The 24,562-nt window shown below is 41.1% G+C and overlaps 1 protein-coding gene across 1 annotated transcript in view; it reads left to right on the top strand.

Annotated features, from left to right (window-relative positions):
* Positions 1 to 1,742: 1,742 nt before the first annotated feature.
* Positions 1,743 to 24,562, top strand: part of Prkaa2 (protein kinase AMP-activated catalytic subunit alpha 2) — a 76,001-nt gene continuing 53,181 nt past the window's right edge. Inside the window, exon 1 of the mRNA XM_031378036.1 lies at positions 1,743 to 1,927. Coding sequence (XP_031233896.1) covers positions 1,834 to 1,927 — 94 coding nt within the window. The 5' untranslated portion in view covers positions 1,743 to 1,833. The remainder of the gene's footprint in view (positions 1,928 to 24,562) is intronic.

Below are 24,562 nucleotides of genomic sequence, written 5' to 3'. Positions count from 1 at the left end.
TTTCTGTATAGGAAGCGAATAATCTTCAGGTATAGCAAGGTTGGCTAACATTAGAGCAAGGAGAGAAGAGCGAGGGGGACGCAGGGAGGAAGAGATTGCTTGATCATAAATTATTTGCCCACTTAATACTCTGGTCACGCTTTGGATTTCCTTTTACCATTTTTTTTTAACTTCCATCAATATACTCATTTCTTTAAAAATTTTTTTTACATCATTTCTGTCTCCCACAATTCTTTGATCCCTTCTGTGTTTTGTCTATGTTCTGCATTTACCTGTACATGTAAATTATTTCCTATTTCTTTTAGTATTTCTCCCTTGTCTAGTCTCTCTCATACACACACACACACACACACACACACACAGGGCTGAAATATACTTAGGGCTGTGTCTGGGATTTTTTGGGAAATTTTGTTCAAACGAGTTAGAATTGAGAGCCCTGGAGAGGGTGTCTTTCATCTTTATAACACGATTGTCTATATAACTGAATGAAGAAAAGAAACAAAAGAGAGGACATAATTGCTCCTGGGTATGATGGATGTGCTGCTGGTTTGTCACATGTCAACTTGACACAAGTTAAGGTTATCTGAAAGGAGGGAACCTCAATTGAGAAAAATCCAGCTGTAAGGCGTTATTTTAATTAGTGGATTGATGGGCAAGGGCCCATTGTAGGTGGTGCCATCCCTGGGCTGGTGGTCCTGGAGTCTGTAGGAAAACAGGCTGAATGAACCAGTCCTGATGAACCAGCCAGTAAGCATCACTCTCCCCTCCACCCGCCCCCCCCAACCCCCATGGCCTCTGCATCAGCTCCTGCCTCCAGGTTCCATGCAATTTGAGTTCCTGTCCTGACTTCCTTCAATGATGAATGGTGCTGTGGAGGTGTAAATGATAAAACCCTGTCCTCCCCAACTTGCTTTTTGATTATGGTGTTTTATTGCAACAATAAAAACCTTAACTAACACAATGAGTAAAGCTTATTGTAGATAAAATGAACATACAAGAAGAAGCAGGGGCAGAGACATCTGGGTGAGTCCAGAGTGAACAAGGGCAGGCTGAACAGAGCCATGTGAGGAAAGAGAGGGAGGGAGAGCAAGAGAGGAGCTAGGCCTAAGAGGGTTGGGTGGCCTGGGCTAAGAAACTGGCACAGCCAAAATGGCTGAATTATTTAGGGACCAGAGGACCCGAGGGAAGGGACAGCTCAGTCCCCGGGCTGGAGAGTTCAGGATAGGGGTCGGGGTATGCCAGGCAGGAGGATCCTATACCAGGTGGGGACTGAGGGAAGCCGAGAGAACGTGGCGGCTAGCGTCACCTTTGATATGTTAATACTATGCGTCTCCGTTGGCGGTTATTCCCGGGTTTGAGATCTAACAATAACACAAGGGATTACAAAATGAGCGTGAGTTCTAAAACAATGGGACGCCATCTGAAGAGGGTACAGGCTAGAACGTTCCCAGACAGACAAACCTTGGCCAGGGGGAGCATGCCAGGGGCTAGGGGAGGGCCGACCTCCCCAGCTCCTGGCCCTCTCGCCCCGAGGCACGTCTCACCGTCTACACCCCCTCGCCCCCTCTTCTCTTCCGATTCTCCTTCCATCTCGGCCGCGCTTAGATCCATCCCTTCCATCCTCACCGCCGTGGGCTTTCCTCGGGACGCCTCCGCTCTGCTCCCCTAAGCCCGCGTCCACACGCGCCGGGCTGCGCTCACCCCACCGCGCCCCCGGCGTCCCCGTCCCGCCCCCGGGCCCGCTGCACTGTGGGTAGGCGGCGGCGGCGGCGGCGGCGGTAGCGGCGGCGGCGGCGCTCAGAGCCCGCGGCCGACGGAGGCCGCGCGCCGAACATGGCTGAGAAGCAGAAACACGACGGGCGGGTGAAGATCGGACACTACGTGCTGGGGGACACCCTGGGCGTCGGCACCTTCGGCAAAGTGAAGAGTGAGTGTAGTGGCGCGGGCGCGAGGCCGGGTGGCAGGTGGAGCGCCCGCGGGCGAGCCCGGGGCACAAGCACCTGGCGCGGCAGCCGGAGCGTGGGTCCCGGGAGGACCGGCGGTTATGGGGTGTGCCTTGGCGGGGGTGCCTCCGAGGCCCTGGGCTTTTTTTTCCCCCCCTCTATGCCTCAGCTCACTTGTCTGCAGAATTGGGCGACTGGCCCAGTCCAAAGGGCCCCGAAGCGTGGAGAGGATGGGGGAGTCACGGCGCCGCGGATTGGGAGTGGGTCTCCCACTGGTGCCAAGCGCTCTGCGTGGAGCCGCTTCTGTCTGTGGTCTCACTTAATCTTTAACGTGGCGCGGTCAGGGTGCGGTCCTCACCTTAAAGGTGAGAGAAAGAGAGCTCGGAGGCTTCAGCGAAACGCCCAAGGTCACAGAGAATTGGCAGATTCAGGGTGAGGTCTAAGATGTCCTCCAATTTTGGCCTTGCTGATGAGGCCCCTGCCTTTCCCAGATCCTTCCCTGGGCCAGGCCTTTGACGGTGGAGTTGACTAGGGGCACGCCCGGAGCCTAGAGGTGCGAGAGTCCCTCTGCTGGGTGTGTGAAAATGCTGGAATGCAGCGGGTTGGACAGAGAATTGAGGGGAACCCCTAGCTCTATTGGTTGATTGGTTCAAGGAAGGCTTCTGGGATCAGGGTCCGGGAGAAAATGTCTCTTGGTGATGGAATTTGGGTCCCCAAGAGGTCAGACTTGCTTAGGCAAAGGGTTGGTTTGTTGGTGAAGGGATTGCTTTGGGGATTTTGGAAAAAACCAGGTTGCCTTTGAAATTTCACACTGCACTTACTAGTTAAGTATTAAACTTTGCTTTGCTTTCTTATTAGTTAATAAAAGTCACATGGGGTTTGATTACCCGTCCTTTTAACAGAACTGCAGCTCTTGTTAAAAAATAGTTGGTAGCAAGTTGAGAATTAAAAGTGAAACATTAGCCTTTTGTTGTTGGTGAATAAATATTGGGTAAGCAGTCTGGGGATTTTATGCTGAGGCTTATTTTTCACATTTTAACCTCCAGTGAAGACTTGAATAGAAGGGAGAGACTCATCATTCCTGCGAGGATTAACTCCTCTTGGTGTATCTAATACCCGTTTTGTACAATGAGATAGCACTTACTGAGTGCTCTTACCACACGCGAGGAACTGTTCCAGGCAGTGGAATTCTAGGAAAGAGCCAAACCTGAGCTTTCCTGGGACTCACTCTCTACGAGGGAAAGACAGTCAGAATACATGGGACAAGTATAAGCCCCCTCCTGTTGAGAAAGGAGAACAGGGGAAGGAAGGATGGGGACTTTTGTGGGTTGACAGATTATATTAAGGTGGTCACACGTGGCCTCACCGAATGGGTAGTTTTGTAAAGACCTAAAATGTTTGTAAAATTCTTTCAAGTCTTGTGAAGTTGGGATCTTGTAAGAATTGTGGATAGTCGGGGAGATGATCCAGAGATTAGATGAACGATGTTGACACCATCTTTGCTGAGAACTGCTTTGCTGTGGCATTGCAAAGTTATGCAAATGGATGCCTTGCCATTTAGGGTAAGTTATATAACTTAGCCATATATGTTTTCATGTTCTACTAAGTGCTTTTGTTTGCTCTTGACTTTTTTTTTTTCTTGCACTCTTGATGTCGAGTGGAATACCTACCTAATCAGACTCCTCAGGCCATTGCCAAGGGATAAGTCAAAACTATTTGGTTATAATCTCTGTCTGCTTCTAAGCACCAGCTTCCTAAAATATAAATGGAACAGAAGGAACCTTTGATTTATGAGAAAAACCTTTCTTCCTGGAGAACCCTTTTGGAACAAGCCGTTTGGATTTTTCCTGACCGTTTGCTCTTCCCTAAAGAGACACTGTGTGGTGTGATAGTTACTATTAATTGTCAAATGCACACAAGGAATAATCACCTAGGAAGGGAATCTTAATGAAGAATTATTTAGATCTGGGCAGCACTGTCTCCTGAGTTTGGGTCCTGCACTGTGTAAGTATAGAGGGGTGGCTGAGCATGATGAGCAAGCATGGCTGCATGTGTTCTCTCTCTCTTCTGGTGACCGGATCTGCTTCAGGTTCCTGCCTTGACTTCCTTCAAACTGACGGTAGCCTGGAAATTTGAGTTAAAACAAACCCTTTCTTCCCTTTTAGTCAGAGTGTTTTATGACAGAAATTAAACTAGGTCAGGTGGGTTTGTAATCAGTATAGTTGGAGTTAAGTCAAGGGACTGGTGAAACAAAGCATATGCATTTTATGAATACATTTAGGGCTGGAGAGATGGCTCAGTGGTTAAGAGCACAGACTGCTCTTCCAGAGGTCCTGAGTTCAATTCCCAGCAACCACATGGTGGCTCACAACCATCTGTAATGGGATCTGATGTCCTCTTCTGATGTGTCTGAAGACAGCTATAGTAGTGTACTCATATACATAAAATAAATAAATCTTAAAACTTTTTCAAAAAAATACATTTTAATCTATTATTTGACAGTTTCGTACAATGTTCTTTAATCAGAGTCACTGCTCTTTCGCTAATTCCTTTAATGTCCTGCCACCAAATCTCCATTCCAATTTCACTTATCTACCTACCTACCTACCTACCTACCTACCTACCTACCTACCTCTTTCTGCAGATCCGTGCATGAGTATAGGGCCAACCACTGGAACATAGGCAACCTACTAGGGGTCATTTCTCTAAGAAAACTAACCCTTTGTTCCCAGCCCCATGAGCAGCTGTGACTGCCCAAGTAGCTTCTCGAGTGGGCCTTCCTGACCTCCTCCCCTATCACAGTTTTAAAAACACATTACTAAAGTCACTAGTTTTAAGTAAGTCAACAATTTTAGTAAGTTTACCAAGTACCACAACCGTCATTGTAGCTTAGCTGTAGAAAATTTATTTTATCCATTTACAGTTAATACCATTCCCACCCACAACCCTCAGATACCATTATCTATGTCTAAAACGTATAAGAAATGTCTTTTCTGGAAAAAGGTGAATTGGGATCATGGAGTAAGGTGTCTCTGTGTCTAGCATTTTGGTTTTTGAGGATTCATATCTGGCGTAACATGTCCCTGATTTGTTCCTTTTTTATTGTTGCATGATCTTCCATTGTATGTGTGTGTCTCCACCCCCATATATTCTTAGCTGCTGGACATTATCTTGCTATATAGGCGATTATAAAGAGTGCCTCCATGAATATTCACATGCAAAGCTCTGTCTGTGGATGTGTTTCCCTGAGTAAATACTTGGGACAATAACTCAAAGGGAAGAAAGATATAGTTCAGCTATGTTTAAGAGGTTTCAGTCTGTGGTTACTTGTAAGGGGACCTTCTTTGGCACCATCAGCTTCTGAGCAATGATACAGAGACTTGCTTGTATTTATTGTGAATGCTTAAGGGCTTATAGCTTAGACTTATTTCCATGTAGCTTGTAAATTAACCCATTTATTCTAATCTAAGTTCTGCTGTGTGGCTTGTTACCATGTCTGTCTCTAGTTCCACTTCTTCCTCAGCATCTGGCTGGAGAATTCTCCTTTGCTTGACTCTCCTTCCCCAGAGAGAGTCCTGTCTCTCTCCAAAGTCCTGTCCATCCTTTCCTGCTTCACTATAGGCCATCAGCTCTTTATTAAAACTATCCGAAGGTGAGAGAGGGAGTGTTTACAAAATTTGATGTAGTTATATGAATAACAACACCAAAGTCCGTCTGTATTCAGTTCTCTGCTGGCACAGAACTCAGCATTTGAATAATAAAAGACACTCCTTCCACTGCTCAACAATATTATCCCAACAGTTACTTGATCAATTTGTCCTGTGTTGTAATGAGGCAGAACACTGTGGTAGGAAATATGTGAGGCAAAGAAGCTTACCTTATTAAAGAGGTAGTAAAAAGATGTAATAAAGCTCACCTCCTATGTTCTACCCAGTGTGGCCATCACTCTATGAACGCAGCAGGGATCAGTCCCTTGTTGGAGGTGGAATCCAGTCCCCTTCAGTAGTACCACTAACTGGAGACTGCTTCTTCACACAGGGCCTTTCGAGGGACAATTCATATCCAAACCTTAACACTGGGGACACGCATCTTTTCACACCTTGAATGGGTACTTAGCAGTGGAATTGCTGCTTCCTAGCATAGTTTTATCTTTAACTTTTTGAGATGCTGACAAAGTGTTTTCCAAAATGGTTGTACTGTTTTATGTCCTACCAACATTTCTTTCCATTTCTTTTATCAACAGCTGTTATTATTTGATTGTTACAGTTATTCCACTGGGTGTGAAGTGTTAACTTTGCATTTTACTAGTGATAGTGTTTTATTGTTGACCATATTTTCATTTATTCTCTCATATATATATATATATATATATATATATTCTTAAGTTATATATAATTGGTTGTTTTGTTTTTTGAGATAAGGTCTCACTATGTAGATATGACTGTCCTAGAACTTGATGTGTAGGCCAGGCTGGCCTTGTGCACTCTGATGCCTGGCTATTTGCTAGTGTTTAGTTGGGGTGTACAGTGCATGGCTTGAATAGGGTTTGCCTTGTATGACAACTTATATTGGAATTTGATTCCCACACTGCATTGAAAGGTGCAGGCACCTTTATGCGGCATCTTGGTCTTTAGTGGAATCAGTGCCTTTCTTTAGTGCATAAGCGATGGTGGGATAGATAAACTTGTTATAAAGCAAGTTTGCCCCTCGTGGTTTGTGGCTTTCCCATGCACTTGCTAGTCCTGATTTTTTTCTGCTATGAGAACAAGCTCCATGGAGTTGTTCCCAGAAGCTGAGTAGAGGCTGGCACAGTACTTGTAGACTTCCCAACCTCCGTCACCACTGGCCAAAATAAACTGCCTTACTTAATAAATTACCTGCTCTCAAATATGCTGCGTACCAGTAGAAGACAGGCTAAGACAAGTTGCTCATCAACTTTTAAACTGAATTAACAGGATTTTTTGAAATAAATTTTTGTTACAAGTCTCTTGCTGAATATGTATTCCAAATAAAATTCTTGCTTTGTTGGACCCCATCTCTCTCCCTCCCTTTCTCCCTCCCTTTCTTTCCTTATAGGATCTTATGTATCCCAGAGTGGCATCGAAGTGAATACGTTGCCAAGCCTGGCTTAGAGTTTCTGATCCTCCTGTTTCTACTTCCCAAATGATAGGATTACAGACGTGCACCACCATGCCCTGTTTATGAGCTTCTTAGGCAATCACTTCACCAACTGAGCTACATCTTAGGCTCATTTCTCATTTTTCTTAGTTGTGTTTTTGAAATATAAAAATTTTGAAGTTTTGAGCTCAAAGTTGTCATTTTAAAAAATGGTTCATATCTGTGAGTTCGAGGCCAGTCTGGTCTGTACATAGTGAGTTTGAGGTGGGGGAGGGAATCAAATATTTGATATCATAGTTAAAACATCTTTGCCTAGGAGATTTAAAAGATTCGGCTTACTCTCTTTTCTCGTGAATATTTGATTGTTCTGGCTTCCACATTTAATTCTGTGATCCATTGTGCAGTCATTCATAAGTATGATAGGCGAGGTTAAAGGTTGATCTTCTCCATGTGCTTATCTACTTGTCTCAGCATGTTTTGTTGAAAGCTCACACATTTTTAATTGTTACAGATTTAGATTTTATAAAATTAATCTCTACTATAAACCTTAATAGTGGATGGTTTAATTTTATGTGGCAATAACCATGTGGTGTAGAGGAGCGAGGAACATTTATGTACTTTCTCTCTTAACTGTTATGCTAGTTAAATTTAATTTCGATTGTTGATATATAAATTTATTGATCTAAGTTAAGATTAATAAGAAAAAAATATAAATAGTAGTATAGCTTTCGTATAATAGCATAGCTTCAAGTTACTTTAAAAAACATATAAAATCTTATTTGCTAGTAAGTAATTTAAAACTTATTTAAAATGGACTAAATTGAATTTTTTTCTTCCATTAGGCTATAGTATTGCTGTTGTTCCTAGACAGTGTCCATGAAACAGATTATATGGGTTGACAAAGTTGAAAGAGGTAATATGTTTTTAATCTCTTGAAAGATTTCCTCTAAACTGATGGTGTAAGACTTCATCCGTTCTGTAGGGTAGACGCTGTTTGGAACTGTTGGAGTTAGACCTGCTCTGCTCCTCTAGCTTAGGAAAAGGTGGTATAACTAGAATAGATCTTTTGTATATGATTTATAAAGTCTGGTTGGAGGAGACTTTATTATCCTGCCAATTATTCATTTCAAAAGAATCCCTTGTTTTTAAGGTGAAACCTGCCAGATGTGGCTTGTGAGAAAACTGTTCTTTATATCTGTGCACCAGCAGATACTTTGCAGTGACATCGACCTCCAATCAGCAGAGGTCACCAAGAACATTAGGTTTTCTTCTTTCTGAAGTAGTTATCCATAACTCATAGATTTTGAGAAATTAAATAAATATTTCACTAGTTTCCTGTACTGGCTGGTTTTGTGTGTCAACTTGACACAGGCTGGAGTTATCACACAGAAGGGAGCTTCAGTTGGGGAAGTGCCTCCATGACATCCAGCTGTGGGGCATTTTCTCAATTAATGATCAAGGGGGTAGGGTCCCTTGTGGATGGTGCCATCCCTGGGCTGGAAGTCTTGAGTTCTATAAGAGAGCAGGCTCTGCATCAGCTCCTGCTTCCTGACCTGCTTGAGTTCCACTCCTGACTTGCTTTGGTGATAAACAGCAGTGTGGAAATGTAAGCTGAATAAACCCTTTTCTCCCAACTTGCTTCTTGGTCATGATGTTTGTGCAGGAATAGAAACCCTGACTAAGATATTTCCTATTTATTTTTTGGATGAAAAATTTCAAAATGTAAATAACGAGTTTTAAGTGGCCAGATGGAAGGTTAAAAGGTATACTATGTTTCCTTTTATTTCTGACCTTTGAAAGCCTTGAACAGTTAGATCTCTGTCCTTATTGCATCTCTGTCCTAAAAGAGAACATACGCAACTTATAAAGACAGTATTGACAAGTTGGTTATTAAGCTGATTAAGAAAAGTAGATTTAAACATATTTGTATCTAATTGCTGACCTTGGCTTAACAGAAATTTGAATTTCTTGAGAACAGCAGGAATGTAGATACATCAGACGTAAGATGGGGGAAGCGCAGCTTAGGGCTGCACATAGCTATCTATCTATCCCAGCACTCATGGCTAAGAGGATTATGGATGCCGTCCCACGTTGGCCACACAATCAATGCCTGTCTCAAAAATAAAACAGAAAAGGAAAATACATTTTAAATTCTTCAATGTTGAAAGCCACAATCTTAAGTTTTTTTTAAAAACCATATTCTAATTATTACACTATGTACACTTGAAGTTATTGTTGGTGTTGTCCAGATAATCTTCTGTTGCCAAGTGGTAGACAGATATATTCCAAACACGTCCACAGGGACATGACACTTGCATACTCTTTTAGTGTACAGAGCATTGCAGTGGGATAGCCTAGTGTGGAACTGTCATAAGCCAGCTGTGTGGCATATGCCAGACTCATGTTCTTTACACAGTGTGAGAAGTACATGAAAATAGATAGCGCAAAAGGTCCACTTACACACAGTTAACTACACTGTTAACTTCCCTGTGGTCTAGCTTTGAAAGCAGAACTTTATTTGATGAAAGGAATTTGTGGATGTGTTCAGGATCTCTAATTGTGTAGACACTGCTCACTTTCAACCTCTCCCATTCACTATCCCCAAGGCAAGCATTGTGTACATCGAATGTGATGCCCTTGTCCCTCAAACTCCCTGAAGAGATCAGACCGTGGGCTTTGTCACGCTCATGCTGACACAGCACCATTTTTCCTCATCTGTGTCCCTATCACTGCTTCATGAAAACAGGCCAAAGTGTTCGCTATCTTGTGGTTCATGCCAGAGTTGGTTGCGCTCTGTAATGCAGTAATACTACCTCAATTATCCTGAGATTCCTGCGGTTTCCTTAATGGTAGGGAAAATATTTTGCAGAAAAATTAGTTAATTTTTGAAGTCAAGTAGGTAATTTAATTTGGTCTATCAGAACAATCTTATCTCAAACCCTGTGAGATAATTAGTAAGTGGGTACCTGTGTTGAATGTTCTGTAACAATGAGTGCAACTTACCATATGTAGATCCAAATACAAGAGAAAGCTTGGGAATTAGGTTTGTACTTTTTTCTATTTAAGCAAATGAGATGAATATGCAAAGCAACATTTATTCTGATGTGTGGTAAACCATGTTATTTTTAGCATGGTGCTAGTGAGGAAGGAATTTCAGGCAGTTTTCATCTCTGCTAATAATAGAAGCTCTCTTCGCCCCTCCAAGGGAGCAGTCTCCCTGCTTAAGTGGGGACTTATGTGGTGGTACTCGCCTCTGATGGATTTTCACTTTGTTTCTTTTGCTGGTGTCTTTGTTTTCCAAGTATTAATTTTTTTCAAAGAATCTCTTATTAGATTTTTAAAACCAGCCTTTTATGTAATTAAAAACATTAATAAAAGTTGCATTTTTTTATTCCAAATGTTAATGTGCTTATTTGTTAAAATATTCTGCTCCTTGTGGGTTTTTTTGGTCATTTTATATATTATTAAAACTCAGTGAGCAGTATGTTTTCATGCAGTACTGCTGAATTTTTCTAAATTATAAGTTAACTACAACCAATTAATTATGATTCTCATAACTGAAATTAATGAAATTAGATGTTTACACATACCTCTGGTTTTCTTTTTCTTTTTCTTTCTTTTTTTATTTTCATTTATTTAAACTTTTATTGCATTATGTTGAGAAAAGTTACATGATATCAATTTATCTGAATTTGTTAACATTTAAAAACATATTTTAAGTAAATAGAATTGCATTACATTCTTGTTTTCCTTTTGTACCCCAACTCCTCCCAGAGACCCCCCTTCAATAACTATAATATCTTTTTTGTCATATTCTTCAAAATTTATAAAACATTATAACAATAAAAATGAGTATTATAAAAGTTGTTTGATATAAAACAACAATCAATTTAACAGTCTTATGTAGATGCTTGTCTACAGCAATTCTGAAAATACATATATTTTTCTCAATATAAATTTTAAATAACTCCAAATGTATTAATTGTATATTTCAAAATAATACATCACTACTAGTATTTTTTTAAATGAACATAAATATATAAAGTCTGTTTGTTTGTTTGTTTTATATTTAGTAGAGTTTAAAATCTTGGCTCTTACTGTGGTACAAGCCCCAAATAAGAACAATTTTTAGACATTGGATTTCATTGTAATAAGGCTGTACTTCAATGACCCTCACATCACCAAAGGATTTTACCTCCATTGTAGCTAAGCTGAGAGTTGACAGTTCTGCTATGCCAAGGAATGAATTGTAGGCACGATTTTTGGAAAGGAACTTCCTGCTTTGGTCAAAGCTATTAGACTTGAGTGAGTGAATTTATTCTCAGCCCACAGAGAACAGGTTACATAAATATAAAAAATGGTGTGTGTATTAAGGTGATCTATCCATAAAGTCACTCACCAACTGTTTCCATGAACAATGGTACTGCTTGGAGGGTGGCACAGACACTAGGTGAGGGTAAGAATTTGGTTCACTGGCTGTGATAATTTGGAAAAACATTCATCTCAGATGAAAGAGTAACTTTTTTTAAAAAAAATATTTACTATATGTAAGTACATTGTTGTTGTCTTCAGACATCCCAGAGGGCATCAGATCTCATTACGGATGGTTGTGAGCCACCATGTGATTGCTGGGATTTGAACTCAGGACCTTCGGAAGAGCAGTGAGTGCTCTTAACCGCTGAGACATCTTTCTAGCCTGAGAAAGAGTAACTTATAAAGTCCTCTTCTTCAAACTTGATACAAGAGTTACAAACTTCAAGCAAAACATTCAGTCTCACTCTTTGTTGTTCTCTTACAAGCCACCTCCCAAGTTAATTATCTATGTTTCTTTTGGGTATATAAATACTTTTGAAATATGTAAGCTGTTCTGAAAACCATAGTATAGTGTAAAAACATGAAATAAACAGTACTACTAATAGAGCGATTGAGATAGGAGAAGCAAGATTTCAAGACCCTTATTGTTGTACAAAGCAAGACACTGTCAGGAAGGAGCTGAAGATTTATATGGATTGTACAATATTGGACCTATTTCTCCAATTACCAAATTAGAGAGACCATGGATGACAATCAACAATTTTCTAGTTCCTCATATTTTTGGATTTCATTCGAATAGGATATGTTGGTAATATTAATTTTCATATTAAGATATTAAGAAAAAGTAATTGTTACTTCCTGTTGTTTTTGTTGTAAGAGGTGGAATTAGGTTTGTGTGGGTTTGTTGAAAGATTAATTTCTCGCTTCTTCTAGGGTGTAGTTTTGCTCCTTATGTTGATGTTTTTCATCTATTATCCTTTATAGAGCTGAATTTGTGGAAAGATATTGTATAAATTTTGTTTTGTCATGGAATATCTTGTTTTCTCCATCTATGGTAATTGAGAGTTTTGCTGGGTATAGTAGCCTGGGCTGGCATTTGTGTTCTTGTAGAGTCTATATGACATCTGCCCAGGATCTTCTAGCTTTCATAGTCTCTTATGAAAAGTCTGGTGTAATTCTGATAGGCCTGCCTTCATAGGTTACTTGATCTTTTTCCCTTACTGCTTTTAAAATTCTTTGTTTAGTGCATTTGGTATTTTTATTATTATGTAACAGGAGGAATTTCTTTTCTGGTCCAGTCTATTTGAAGTTCTGTAGGCTTCTTGTATGTTCATGGGCATCTCTTTCTTTAGATTAGGGAAGTTTTCTTCTATAATTTTGTTGAAGATATTTACTGGCCCATTACCTTGGGAGTCTTCACTCTCTTCTATACCTATTATCCTTAGGTTTGGTCTTCTCATTGCATCCTGGATTTCCTGGATGTTTTGGGTTAGGAGCTTTTTGGTTTTTGCATTTTCTTTGACTGTTGTGTCAATGTTTTCTATGGTTTCTTCAGCCCCTGAGATTCTCTCTTCTATCTCTTGTATTTCGTTGGTGATGTTTCCATCTATGACTCCTGATTTCTTTCCTAGTCTTTCTGTCTCCAGGGTTGTCTTTCTTTCTGATTTCTTTATTGTTTCTATTTTCATTTTTAGATTGTGGATGTTTTTGCTCATTTCCTTCACCTATTTGATTGTGTTTTCCTGTAGTTCTTTAAGGGATTTTTGTGTTGCCTCTGAAGGGCTTCTAGCTGTTTACCTGTGTTCTCCTGTATTTCTTTGAGGGTGCTATTTATGTCTTTCTTAAAGTCCTGTATCATCATCATGAGAAGTGATTTTAGATTTGAATCTTGCTTTTCTGGTGTAATGGTGTGTACAGGACTTGCTATGGTGGGAGTATTGGGTACTGATGATGCCAAGGAACCTTGGTTTGTGTTGCTTATATTCTTAGCTTGCCCCGCATCATCTGGTTATCTCTAGTGCTACCTGCCCTTGCTAAATCTGACTGGAGCCTGTCTTTTCTGTGATCCTGGTTGTGTCAGAACTCCTCAGAGTCAAGCTGTCTCTGTGATCCTGTGATTCTGGGATCTTGTGACCCTGGGCTTGTTAGAGCAACTGGGAGTGCAGCAGCTTCCTCTGGGTGTTGTGAGATTGGCTGTGGAGCCTGGGCCCAAGGTCTGCTCAGGACACCAGCCCAGAGAGACTGGAAGGAACCCGAGCCACTGGGCTGATGGAGTTCCTGTGTGCCTGGTCCTATTGGTCCCAGTTACTCCCGGTGTTGGGACAGATGTTGTGTCCTCCTCATCTCTGATCCTGAGTGTGTTAGAGTGCTTGGGAGTGGAGCTTCCTCTGGGTGTTGTGGGACTGGCTGCGGAGCTTGTGCCCAATGTCTTCTGAGGGCACCTGCTGGCCCAGAGAGACCAGAAGGAACCCGAGCCACTGGACTGGCGGAGTTCCTGTGTGCCTGGTCCTGCTGGTCCCAGTTACTCCCGATGTTGGGACAGATGTTGGGTCCTCCTCACCTCTGATCCTCCCCTTGTTCTTTTTCTATATTCTTACTTTACTTGTACAATTCTATTGGTATATATTGTTTTGATTTTCCCTCTTTACTGTGTTTTAGTTGGTGCTTTGTGGGATTCCACAAGTGATTTCAGTTCTCTCACCCAGTTAATACAATAATACCACCAGTACATATTTGCTGTTTTTAATTATATTGAATTTCAGGAACAAATAACACTACTATTAATGTTATTAATGTGACTACAGACACTACTACACACAGTTGACTTACTAATGTAATTGAGGGGAGAATGTTACAGAACTGGCTTAAATGATTCTGTTGCATATTTAATGTCTTTAGTTACTGTTATATGATGAGCATGTTTTCTTTCAGTCATTCCAAGTCCTCCCTTTCATAGCCTGTTTTAGTGCTGTCTGAACTGCTAGATAATCTCACAGCTATATTGCATACTGGCAATAGATTGCAGCTAGAAAAATTGACTTTGTTTTTCAAAGTAGCTTTGTTAAGATGAAATGTGCTCTGGATGGTTTATCACTGCTGAACTACTGTCCCTAAGGAAGTTAGGTATCATCAGAAAGGGATACTCTATCTACACTTGAACTGTCTTAAAGCTTGTTTTTAATTTTAATCATTTGTCTGTATCTGGATGTGTGTGTGTGTCTGCAGAAGCCAAAGGTTTTGGAACTCCAGGAGCTGGTGTTACAAGCCGTTGTAAACTGCTTGATGAGGGTGCTGGGAATTGAACTTCAGTCCTCTGGAGGAGAGTAGGCACTCTTAACCACTGAGCCACCTCTCCTGACCATACTACTGAGTTTTTTTATAAATGATTCTGACATGGACTCAGATCCAATGTGAGTTGCTGTTTAGGATGGCAAAAAGCCATTTGAGATAACTAGAGGACAGACCATAGAATCAGATTTAAACTGAATAGGCTGTTTAGTTTGCTATATAAAAGCCAGAAAAGTGAAATTCAATAGGGACATGTGTCAAACCTAGCTCTTAAGGTAAGCTCAAACCAAAACACAGATGGTGCATAGAGAATGGAGCAGTTGATAGGAATTTCTAAGACTTGGAGTTCTAGGTGACCACAAGCTTAAGAACTACACATTATGAATGCTCAAAGATAAAATTCTTGCCAGGTGGAAAATAGATATGCAGAGGCAGCATTAGTTGGCAGTTGTAGGACTAGTTCTGTTTTGTTATAGTTTAAGTCAGATTTGGAATAATGGTTGTTTTACAGCTTGGAAAAATATAGCCAATTGTGATTCATTCTGACAATAAGCTTTATATTTAGGAGAAGTTCAAAAGTGTGCTATGTGACCTCGTAGAGGAAATGAGATGTTTTTCACACTGTGAGAAAACAGTGTGTGATTGTGATGCAGCTAAAAATGCATTTGGAAAAAAAAAGTCGCCATAACTGGCAATGCCTTGGAGATGGTTGCAGGGAAGCACAATATGGGTCAGAAGTAGATCTGCTTCCAGGCACCAATACCAGACACCCATGAGATTCTGTTATTGACTCATTTACTCATGTGTAGGTGGTTGTACAGTTTACATGGAAGTTAGGTATAGCTTCCCTATGATGATACTCTTGCCAACTTTATCATTCTGTTATTGCATATACATTTTTTCCTTGTGTTATTGACATGTCTCCTGGCTATGACTTGTATGAAATCAACTTTCATAAATAGTTAAGAACAACTGAAAAAACTGGAGGGAAAATTTCAAATAATTCCTCAGCCATCTGTTTGAAGGCAGCCGAACCTGTTTCAAAGAATCCTGAGAAGAAAAATCTATTGGAGTGAGCCTGACATTTTGAGTTCGCTAATTTGTGAGGATGATAACTGTGAGAGCCAAGTAGAGAGAAGGACTGAGCAGTTTGAATTCTGAGGAGAAAATAGAATTAAGTTTTCCAGAGCCAGTCCTTGGTATACATGTGCATTTGCAGTTAGTTACAACACTTGGAAGGTTAAAATTTGTTTACGATCAGCCTAATCCCAGACTAAGAATGTCTACTTTCTATCTTCTCTAAAGGAAAAAATCCAACAAACAAACAAATAAACAACCCACAATCAAGTGGGGTCTCTACAGATGTTCATATACAGCGTTCAGCGTTCCAGGAGAGGTCTGTGATAACAGGAAATGTATGAACATGATTTAGATTTTAAAGTTATCAGACATGAACTTTAACTTACTAATATATTTAAGACAGGGCCTTTTATTATCAGGTTTGGAATCCATACAAATAAGCAAAGGAAATTTTAGAACCAAAAAATGCAGTCATCAAAACAGAATCTTGTTGATATTTTAACAGATTAGATTCTGAAAAGATTAGTGTAGTGAATGATATAGGTCAAAAGTAAATATCCAGGCTGAACCATAGAGGAATGAGGGATAGAAAGAATACATAAGTCACAAACTGGAGTAGTGTGAAAGTCCAGACTATTTGTTATCACAACCTCCACAGAGCAAGTTAATTATAGGGTATGTGGGCGTGAGTGAATGGGTGACTGGAAACATAACCTTAGACTTTCCTTATTTAGTGATACTTTTAAAATATTTTAATTATATGTATGTGTGTTACTGTGTAGGGGTGTTGTGGCATATATTTATATGTATACACACACACACACACACACACACACACACACACACACACACAATTTTCCACATAGGCTGGAAGAGGATGTGAGATTTCCTGACCCCGTAGTTACAGGCAATTGTGAACTATACATTGTGAATGCTGGGAACTGAATCTGGGTCCTCTGTAAGTGCTTAGGCATCTCACTATTCCTGGGGTTTTCCTTCTTTAAATTAACTTTTTCTGAATGTAGAATAAGATAAATATGATTATGTAGTTTGTCTACCAAACATTTAAAACATTATTTATTTTGATGATGATGATGGTGGTGGTGGTATGTGTACAAGTGCCCATGTGCCATTGTGGGAGTCTGGAGGTCAGAGGACAACTAACTATTGAGAATCAGTTCTACCTTGCCACCTTGTAAGATAGGGGGAATTTTGCATTCAGGTCATCAGGCCTGTGTGTAAGAGTCTATATCCACTGAGACATCCGCCAGCCCCTAAACATCATTTTAATTAAAATCACCCATAAATGGTTAGTTGGCTTTGGGCTGGAGGGTCTATGGAAGAAGTGTAAGGTCATTGTTTTTACACAATTGTAAGGAAACAGAAACAGACCTCCAGCTTCCATTTAAGGTGTCTGTTCAGATGCATACAAGTGGTACCTGCTTGAGTCTTTTTACTAGATCCACTAGGATCCACTCATGTGAGTCTCATAACCTCGTGTGACCTATATGAAGACTGTGCTGGGTTGTAACAGCTCTTGGTTTTAAGGACTCATGTGGTTATGTTATATTGACCTTCTGGGTCATTTATGTCCTAAGTCTTTGAAAACTAAGTAAACTGAAGTGAAGTTAGAGCATTTCCTGTCTTATAAACACTACTTTGATTTGAAGACCATTGATAGTTACAGAGTGGGTATTGCACATTCTTTTTTTGTTTTTTAGATATTTTCTTTATTTACATTTCAGATGTTATCCCCTTTCCTGGTTTCCCCTGAGGTTGGGGGAAAACAACCCTATTCCCTCCCCTTGGCATTGCACATTCTTGAAGGGAGCGATTTTTGAAGCTAAGAGTGAAATAAAATTTCAGCTTTGCCACATGAATGGAGAAAAAAAAACTTAAAAATAAAGCAACACTTATTTTTGAGAGATAAATTTAATTTATTACCAGCATAACTACAGTAAAGGAAATTATTAGAATTCAGTAAGCAAGAAATTAATCCCAAATAAAAGCAAGAAGCCTTTCTTAAGGTTTTACTGCTATGAAGAGACACCATGACCATGGCAACTCTTTTTTTTTTTTTTTTTTAATTACGTTTTGTTACAAGACAAACCACACCCCCAGTTTAGGCATGACCGAGTTTCCAGGTTAAAAATGTGAACTCCATCTGGTAGGATTGATTGATGACCATGATTCAGTATAAACCCTTAGTCTTGCCATTGTGTGGCTCAGCTTCGTTCTCCTCAAGTGTCTTCTCTTGGAGTTGTGCCTGATTTTGTTACCAGTTTTCATCTGAATCCATTGAGGAGTAGGATGATTTTGTTTTTGTTTCTTGGCCAGAAATCACTTGATTCTGAACGTCTTGTGAGGAAACACTGGTGAGAAGCCAAGTCATATATATGGCTCACATGGAGGAGAAAGAGGGGACCATGGGAGCTCTTATAAAGGCAAACACTTAACTCGGGCTGGCTCACAATGCGGAGGTTTAGTCTGTTGTCATCATGGTGGGAAGCATGGGAGCAAGCAGGCAGACATAGTGCTAGGGAGGTAAGTGAAACGTCTACATCTGGATTGATAGGCAACAGGAAGAGAGTGACACTGGGCTTGTCTTGAGCTTCTGAAACCTCAAAGTCCAACCTCAGTGACACATTTCCTCCAGCAAGGCCACACTAGTCTAATAAAGCCACATCTCCAATAGTGCCACTCCCTATGGGCCATGGGGGGCATTTTTATTCAAAACATTACAAAGCCCAAGAGGACATGAAAGGTACTGGAAAGGGCCCACCAAAGAGTAACTCAATAGAAACCGATAATAAAAGTCCATCCTGTAAGATTTAAAATATATGTCAGAATTAAATACAAAGCAAAATGTGAGTGTAGACCAATGTATTCTGAAGCACTTGCATTATCTGAGAAAAGTAAAAATCCAAATTTGTGTTAGACATTAGTGAGTCAAGGATGCATATTACAATCTCAGGGGTAATCATTAAAATGAATCCTAAGGGTCCTTGAGGTGAAAACTGGTTTTGTGTTTTTTTAATTTGTAGAGAATTTTAAATTATTCTACAACTTACTCTAAGCGATATTATGAAACAGACAGCGCTGAAGCAGAAAGTGGAGCAGAGAGATAAGAAAACTGACATTTGAGGAGGAAGTATGTGTGAATTAAGTGTCAGGTTTCATGGAGAATGTTAAAAAGATTAGTGCCATGCAACAGGAATCGGGCACTCAGCAGGAGAACAGGAGAGGAGCTCTGAGGACAAGACCTCACTCATGGAAGGCTCCATCTGATGGAAATTCAGATTCATTTGAAAGGAGGGAACCTAAACTAAGAATGGTACTGTTGGGGTTCCCAGCTCAAAATCGGTTTCCTCGGAAAGGATTTCCCCAGAGTTAGCATACAGAAGCCAGGATAGCTGTTGTCCAGGAGGTCAGGGTCAGGCTCCATTCCAAGTTGCAGGCAGAACTTGGCAGAACTGTCCACATGACAGTGGTTTCACAGGCACAAAAGATGCAAGATTGAGGAGGTTCTGAGGTCTGTACAGCAGTTCTGGAGAGCCCCTAAGGCCAGGTGGTGTGTGCCAGGGTCGCAGTTCCTGCTAGGAGGACATCCTGAGGTCACCGTGTGAAGCTGACAGTGAAATCGAGGTTGTAGTGGAGTCCGCAGCGTGTTGGTGAATCTAGGACCGTGGAATTTCTGCCGAAGAAAGCTGTAGGCACGGAGGAGAGTTGGCTCAACACAGGGGCTATGTGTACCTCAGGCAGCCCAGCTGAGGAATGGGCTGTCCAACACTTTGGAGCCCAGAAGATTCTACCATGATCCCTAGAAGCTGCAGTGGAGCTGTAGGATTTGATGTTTTCCTTAATGAATTCCAGTCTCCCTGTGGTCCACTCACTTCTTCCTGTGCCCCAGAGCTCCTTTTTGGAATGGGAATATTTATTATGTTCCTTTGTATATGATAAGAATGTAACTTAAAAAAATATGTAGTGTCTCTCAAGTAAGAATTACCTTGAATCTCAACAAAGGCTTGGACTTTGGAGTTTTAAAGTATGTGGTAATTGCTAAAGATTATAGGGACTTTTGAAATTAGATTGAATACATTTTGCATTATGAGATGTCTATAAATCTATGAGGACAAGGGTGGAAGGTGATGGCTTAAACTGGTCGATTTGTGAGTCAGGTTGACAATGAGTTGGGTTGTGGTGGTTAATCTTGTTTATCAGTGTAATAGGATTTAGAATCACCATGAAAACAAATTTCTGAACATGTCAGTGCGGTATTTTCTAGATTAGGTTAAATGAGGCGAGAAAACCTGCATTAACTGTGGGCAGCACCTTTGATAGGCTAGGGTCTGAGACTGAGTGAAGAATGAAAAAGATCATGGAGCTGCAGCATTCATTTCTCTGCTTTGTCCCTGTAGATGCAGTGTGACCAGCCATCTCAAGGTCCTACAGGTGTCACTCTCTACCTGATGAAATGAGCCCATTACCTAGGTTGCTTTCGTTGGGTATTTTGTCATTGCAGAGATGAAAGTAATCAGTGTCCTCCAGATTCTGCTGTCCTCACCTGCACTCTTGTCATGATGCCATCTACCCTATAGAGCTCGGAGAATTAAATAGGTCCACGAACTTCTTAGTGTGATACTTAGAAGTCAGAAGTAAAAAGGCTTCTGCTTCCGTGGTAGAAGTATCTTCAGGGAATGTAAGGACTTCCTTGGAAAGGAAATTCAGAGACAACCAGTGAGACCATTTTATTTCACCATGGGCAAAGAAGAAAGGAGCCTTGTGTTATTTTTGGCAGGAGTCTGGTGATGGTAGGAGTTAGAACATATGCACATCAGACCGCTCCTGATTCCCAGAGTTAAAGTTCTGAATTTGCATAAGTAAAGGCCAATAACCTGGGCCAACTTTTGCACCAAGTTCCAACCTGCTGATAGATTTAGTAACCCTTGGCTTGCCATAGTTCTTTTGAAATAGATTCTCATTACATAATCCTGGTTGGCCTAGAACTCAGTATGTAGACCAAACTTGAGGTGATTCTCCTACCTCCGTGTCTAGGAAGCCAGGCATATACCATCATACCCAGGGTCCCCAAAAGTTCTCAGTTAAATTTTAAAATTATAATGCTTCCTTTGATACTTTCTTGTTCCTGTGATAAAATCCTTTGGAAAAAGCAATGTGAAGAAGAAAATTAATTTTGACCTAGTTCCAGAGGAATACAGTCCATTATGGTGGTGAAGACACTGCAGCAGCCAGGGTCAGGTGTCAGAAACAGAAATCTGGTTGGCCGCATGGCATCTGCCTTCAGGAAGCAGAGCCCAAATAGGAAGTGAGGTGTTGCAATAAAACATCAAGGCCCACCCCCAATGGCTCAATCCCTCCAGAAAAATTCCAACTCCTAAAGATTCTACAGCCCTCCTACATAGTGTCAGCATCTGGGACCAAGTGCTCAAGCGTGAGAGTCCATGGAGGACATTTCACATTTGAACCACAACACCCTCTATTCCAGAAAGATTCCCATCCTTCTAATCCTTCTTTATATGAGTGCTGATAGTCATACACCCATGAACACTGCTCCCACAAAGACAGAAAGTACTGGTGTTTGTTCTGGGAGCACCCTGTGGTCACTGTCTCCACTGTCACTATTCCCACTGAACCCCCTCCTCGTTATAATTGCGCCCACTTTTGAGGCTTTTAGAAACAGAATAATTTCTATATTGCTTCTTTTATCTGAGATTGATTGTGAGCTTTTTGTATGTAGCTGCATTTAATTGCAATTTATTCTCTCTCATTTATGCACAGTATTACATAAGTCTCTACTACTTATCTTGTTTTGTTAAGAGACATTTGGAAAGCTTTTGTATTTTGATTATTATGAATAATGCTGCTTTAAGCATTCTGTGTTTTCTATTTATGTCATTTTGCCATGTTAGAAAGACATATTAATGTAAAATTCATTGATATCATTTTAGAAGTAGGCTTTTTCCTATCCTATTTCAGATTTTGTAATCAAGACCATCTTGCAGGGTTTAGTTTGATATTCTGATATATGTAGATCACATTCAGTTTCCTGTATCCTTCCTTCCCAGTCTTTCATTATTACGCTCTTACATTTAGGCCATGCTATTTCAGCTTCCACACATGAGGGAGAATCTGTGATACTTGTCGTTTTGTGCCTGGTTCATTTTACATCATCCAGCTCCTTACATTTTACTGTGAACGGCAGGATTTCAGTCTTCTTTGTGGCTCCATTGTGTTTATATACAACCTTTTCTGGAGGTGAACACCTAGGTTGATCCCACATTCTCAATAACTTGGACCTGCAGGTGTTTCTTTGGAACAATGATTTAATTTCCTTTGGATGTGTTCTCAGGCTTGGGATAGTTGGATTGTCTTTTAATTAGGGGGCGGGGCACACTTTTTTATAGTAGCTATGCTTTACATTTCCAACAGACGGGTGTAAGAGTTCCTTGTTTGGAAAAAAAGTCATTCTAACTAGGGTTTGGTTTATATTTCCCTAGAGGCATGTGAGGGAAGTGGGCTGTGTGGCCAGACAGGCATATGAACTGGTGAGGCTGAGTGGGCTCAAACCCCAGGAATCTCAGAGATTTGAGACTGGCAGGAGTAGAGCCTCTTCCTTTCTCTGTACCTGCTCTGGATAGCCTTAGCCTTCAGCCAATGGCCTTCCCTTCTTGGATATTCTTATGCTCTTCCACTAAGAGTTATATAATCCCTGGTTCACCCTGAATAAAGCATATGTGTCCACATCCACCCCCAATAAAGCAATATGAAGAAGCTAAGACCATCTCAGTCTGCTGCTTCACCAGGGATCACCACAGTAAAGGCTTTTGCCTGAAGAGCCTCAATGCTAAGAATCCCAAGTAAGGCTTCTCTCTTCTCCTATTCCTCTTGTACTTGGCGCTTGTTCCCAATCAGACCGTGCTCGACTTAGGCTCTGTCTTCGCCTTCCTGCTGACACCCTGAGGGGAAACATGGACCTCGGACCCTGTCTTAGGGTTTCTATTCCTGCACAAAACATTATGACCAAGAATCAAGTTGGGGAGGAAAGGGTTTATTGAGCTTATACTTCCCACATTGTAGTTCATCACTAAAGGAAGTCAGGACTGGAACTCAAGCAGGTCAGGAAGCAGGAGCTGATGCAGAGGCCATGGAGGCATGTTACTGGCTTGCTTCTCCTGGCTTGCTCAGCCTGCTCTCTTATAGAACCCAAGACTTCCAGCCCAGGGATGGTACCATCCACAATGGGCTCACCCCCCTTGATCACCAACTGAGAAAATGCTTTACAGCTGGATCTCATGGAGGCACTTCCCCAACTGAAGCTCCCTTTTCTGTGGTAACTCCAGCCTGTGTCAAGTTGACACACAAAACCAGCCAGTACAGACCTCTATTTCCAGATTTCCTCTCCAGGTGCCTGGGTAGCCAGAGAGAAGACTGGGAACCACATCATTCATCCCAGACCACACTTCACTTCTGGGCTGGTGTGTAAATGTCTGACACCACAAAGGGAAACACACAGGCTGCAACATCTCCATTTTGGGCCTTTGCTCTATCTTCTCTGGCTGGCATGGTTTTTGAAGACTCTGGCAGAAAGGCAGCAATACTTCAGAGGCTATTGCACATGTTTGTTGCCCATTTACATTCCTCTTATGACATGCCTGCTAAGGCTATTTGCCCACTTTTAAACTGGACACATGCTATTTCTTATGAACTCTGGATAGAAATACTTTGCCAGAGGGATAGTTGGCAGAGATTGTCTCTGATTTTATATCGTTTGTCTCTTCATTTTACTGATTAATTTCTTTGCTGCCTTATAGAAGTCTTTTATTTAGTGTTTTCATTTGTCTATTTTTGTTTTTGTTCTCATGCTTTGTGATCATATTCATAAATACGTGGGCAATTGAAACGATAGTTTCAAGTCTTACATTTAGGCCTTTGGTCCATTTAGAGTTGATTTTTGTAGTTTGTTAACAATAGGTTCAAATTTTTTAAATCATGAGAGATGTTCAAGTTTATTAAATGCTTTTTAATGCATCTTTTAAAATGATCATATCATCAAGTGACTTTACCCATTGAGCCATCCTGCTAGCCCTTATCAAAATTTTAATACACTTATTTAACAATTTTGAACTTATTTATTTACTGTGTTCATGTCTATTTGTGCATACATGTATATGGGGTAGTGCATGACACTGCACATATATGAAGGTCAAAGGATAACCCACAAGAGTTGGTTCTGTTAGAGCTCTTAAAAAATGGGGGGGAGGACCCCACACTCAGGGCTCGGGAATGGCGACCCCAAACACCACCAAGACTTGATACAATCAGCAAGAGGCTTTTTATTCCAGTTGGCTGGGGCAAGACTCATATCCCACGCAAGGGTAGAGGAGTCTGGCACCAAGCAAAAATTTAAACAGGTTTTTATACCCACACAGTTGCTAGGAAAAAGGGGAAACTAAGGCAGGGGAAAGTACGGGGTGGTCTCTGATTGGTGCTGGCGTGTGCTAGGGTTCAGAAGCAGGTTAGCCACCTGGCAATTGTTTGCTACCTCATTTTTCTTTTCTCCTGCCAGGCCGCTCCGGTCTCTAAGCTCTGGGGGCTGGTCTCCCATTCCTCTAAGTCCTGGGAGCTGGTCTCCCATTTTCTAAGTCCTGGGAGCTGGTCTCCCATTCTTCTATGTCCTGGGGCTGGTCTCCCATTCTTCTATGTCCTGGGAGCTGGTCTCCCATTCTTCTGTGTCCTGGGAGCTGGTCTCCCATTCTTCTATGTCCTGGGAGCTGGTCTCCCATTCTTCTATGTTCTGG

This window comes from Mastomys coucha, unplaced genomic scaffold, assembly GCF_008632895.1.
Source record: "Mastomys coucha isolate ucsf_1 unplaced genomic scaffold, UCSF_Mcou_1 pScaffold18, whole genome shotgun sequence".
NCBI classification, from domain to species: domain Eukaryota; kingdom Metazoa; phylum Chordata; class Mammalia; order Rodentia; family Muridae; genus Mastomys; species Mastomys coucha.
This window is presented reverse-complemented; position numbering and strand designations above follow the sequence as displayed.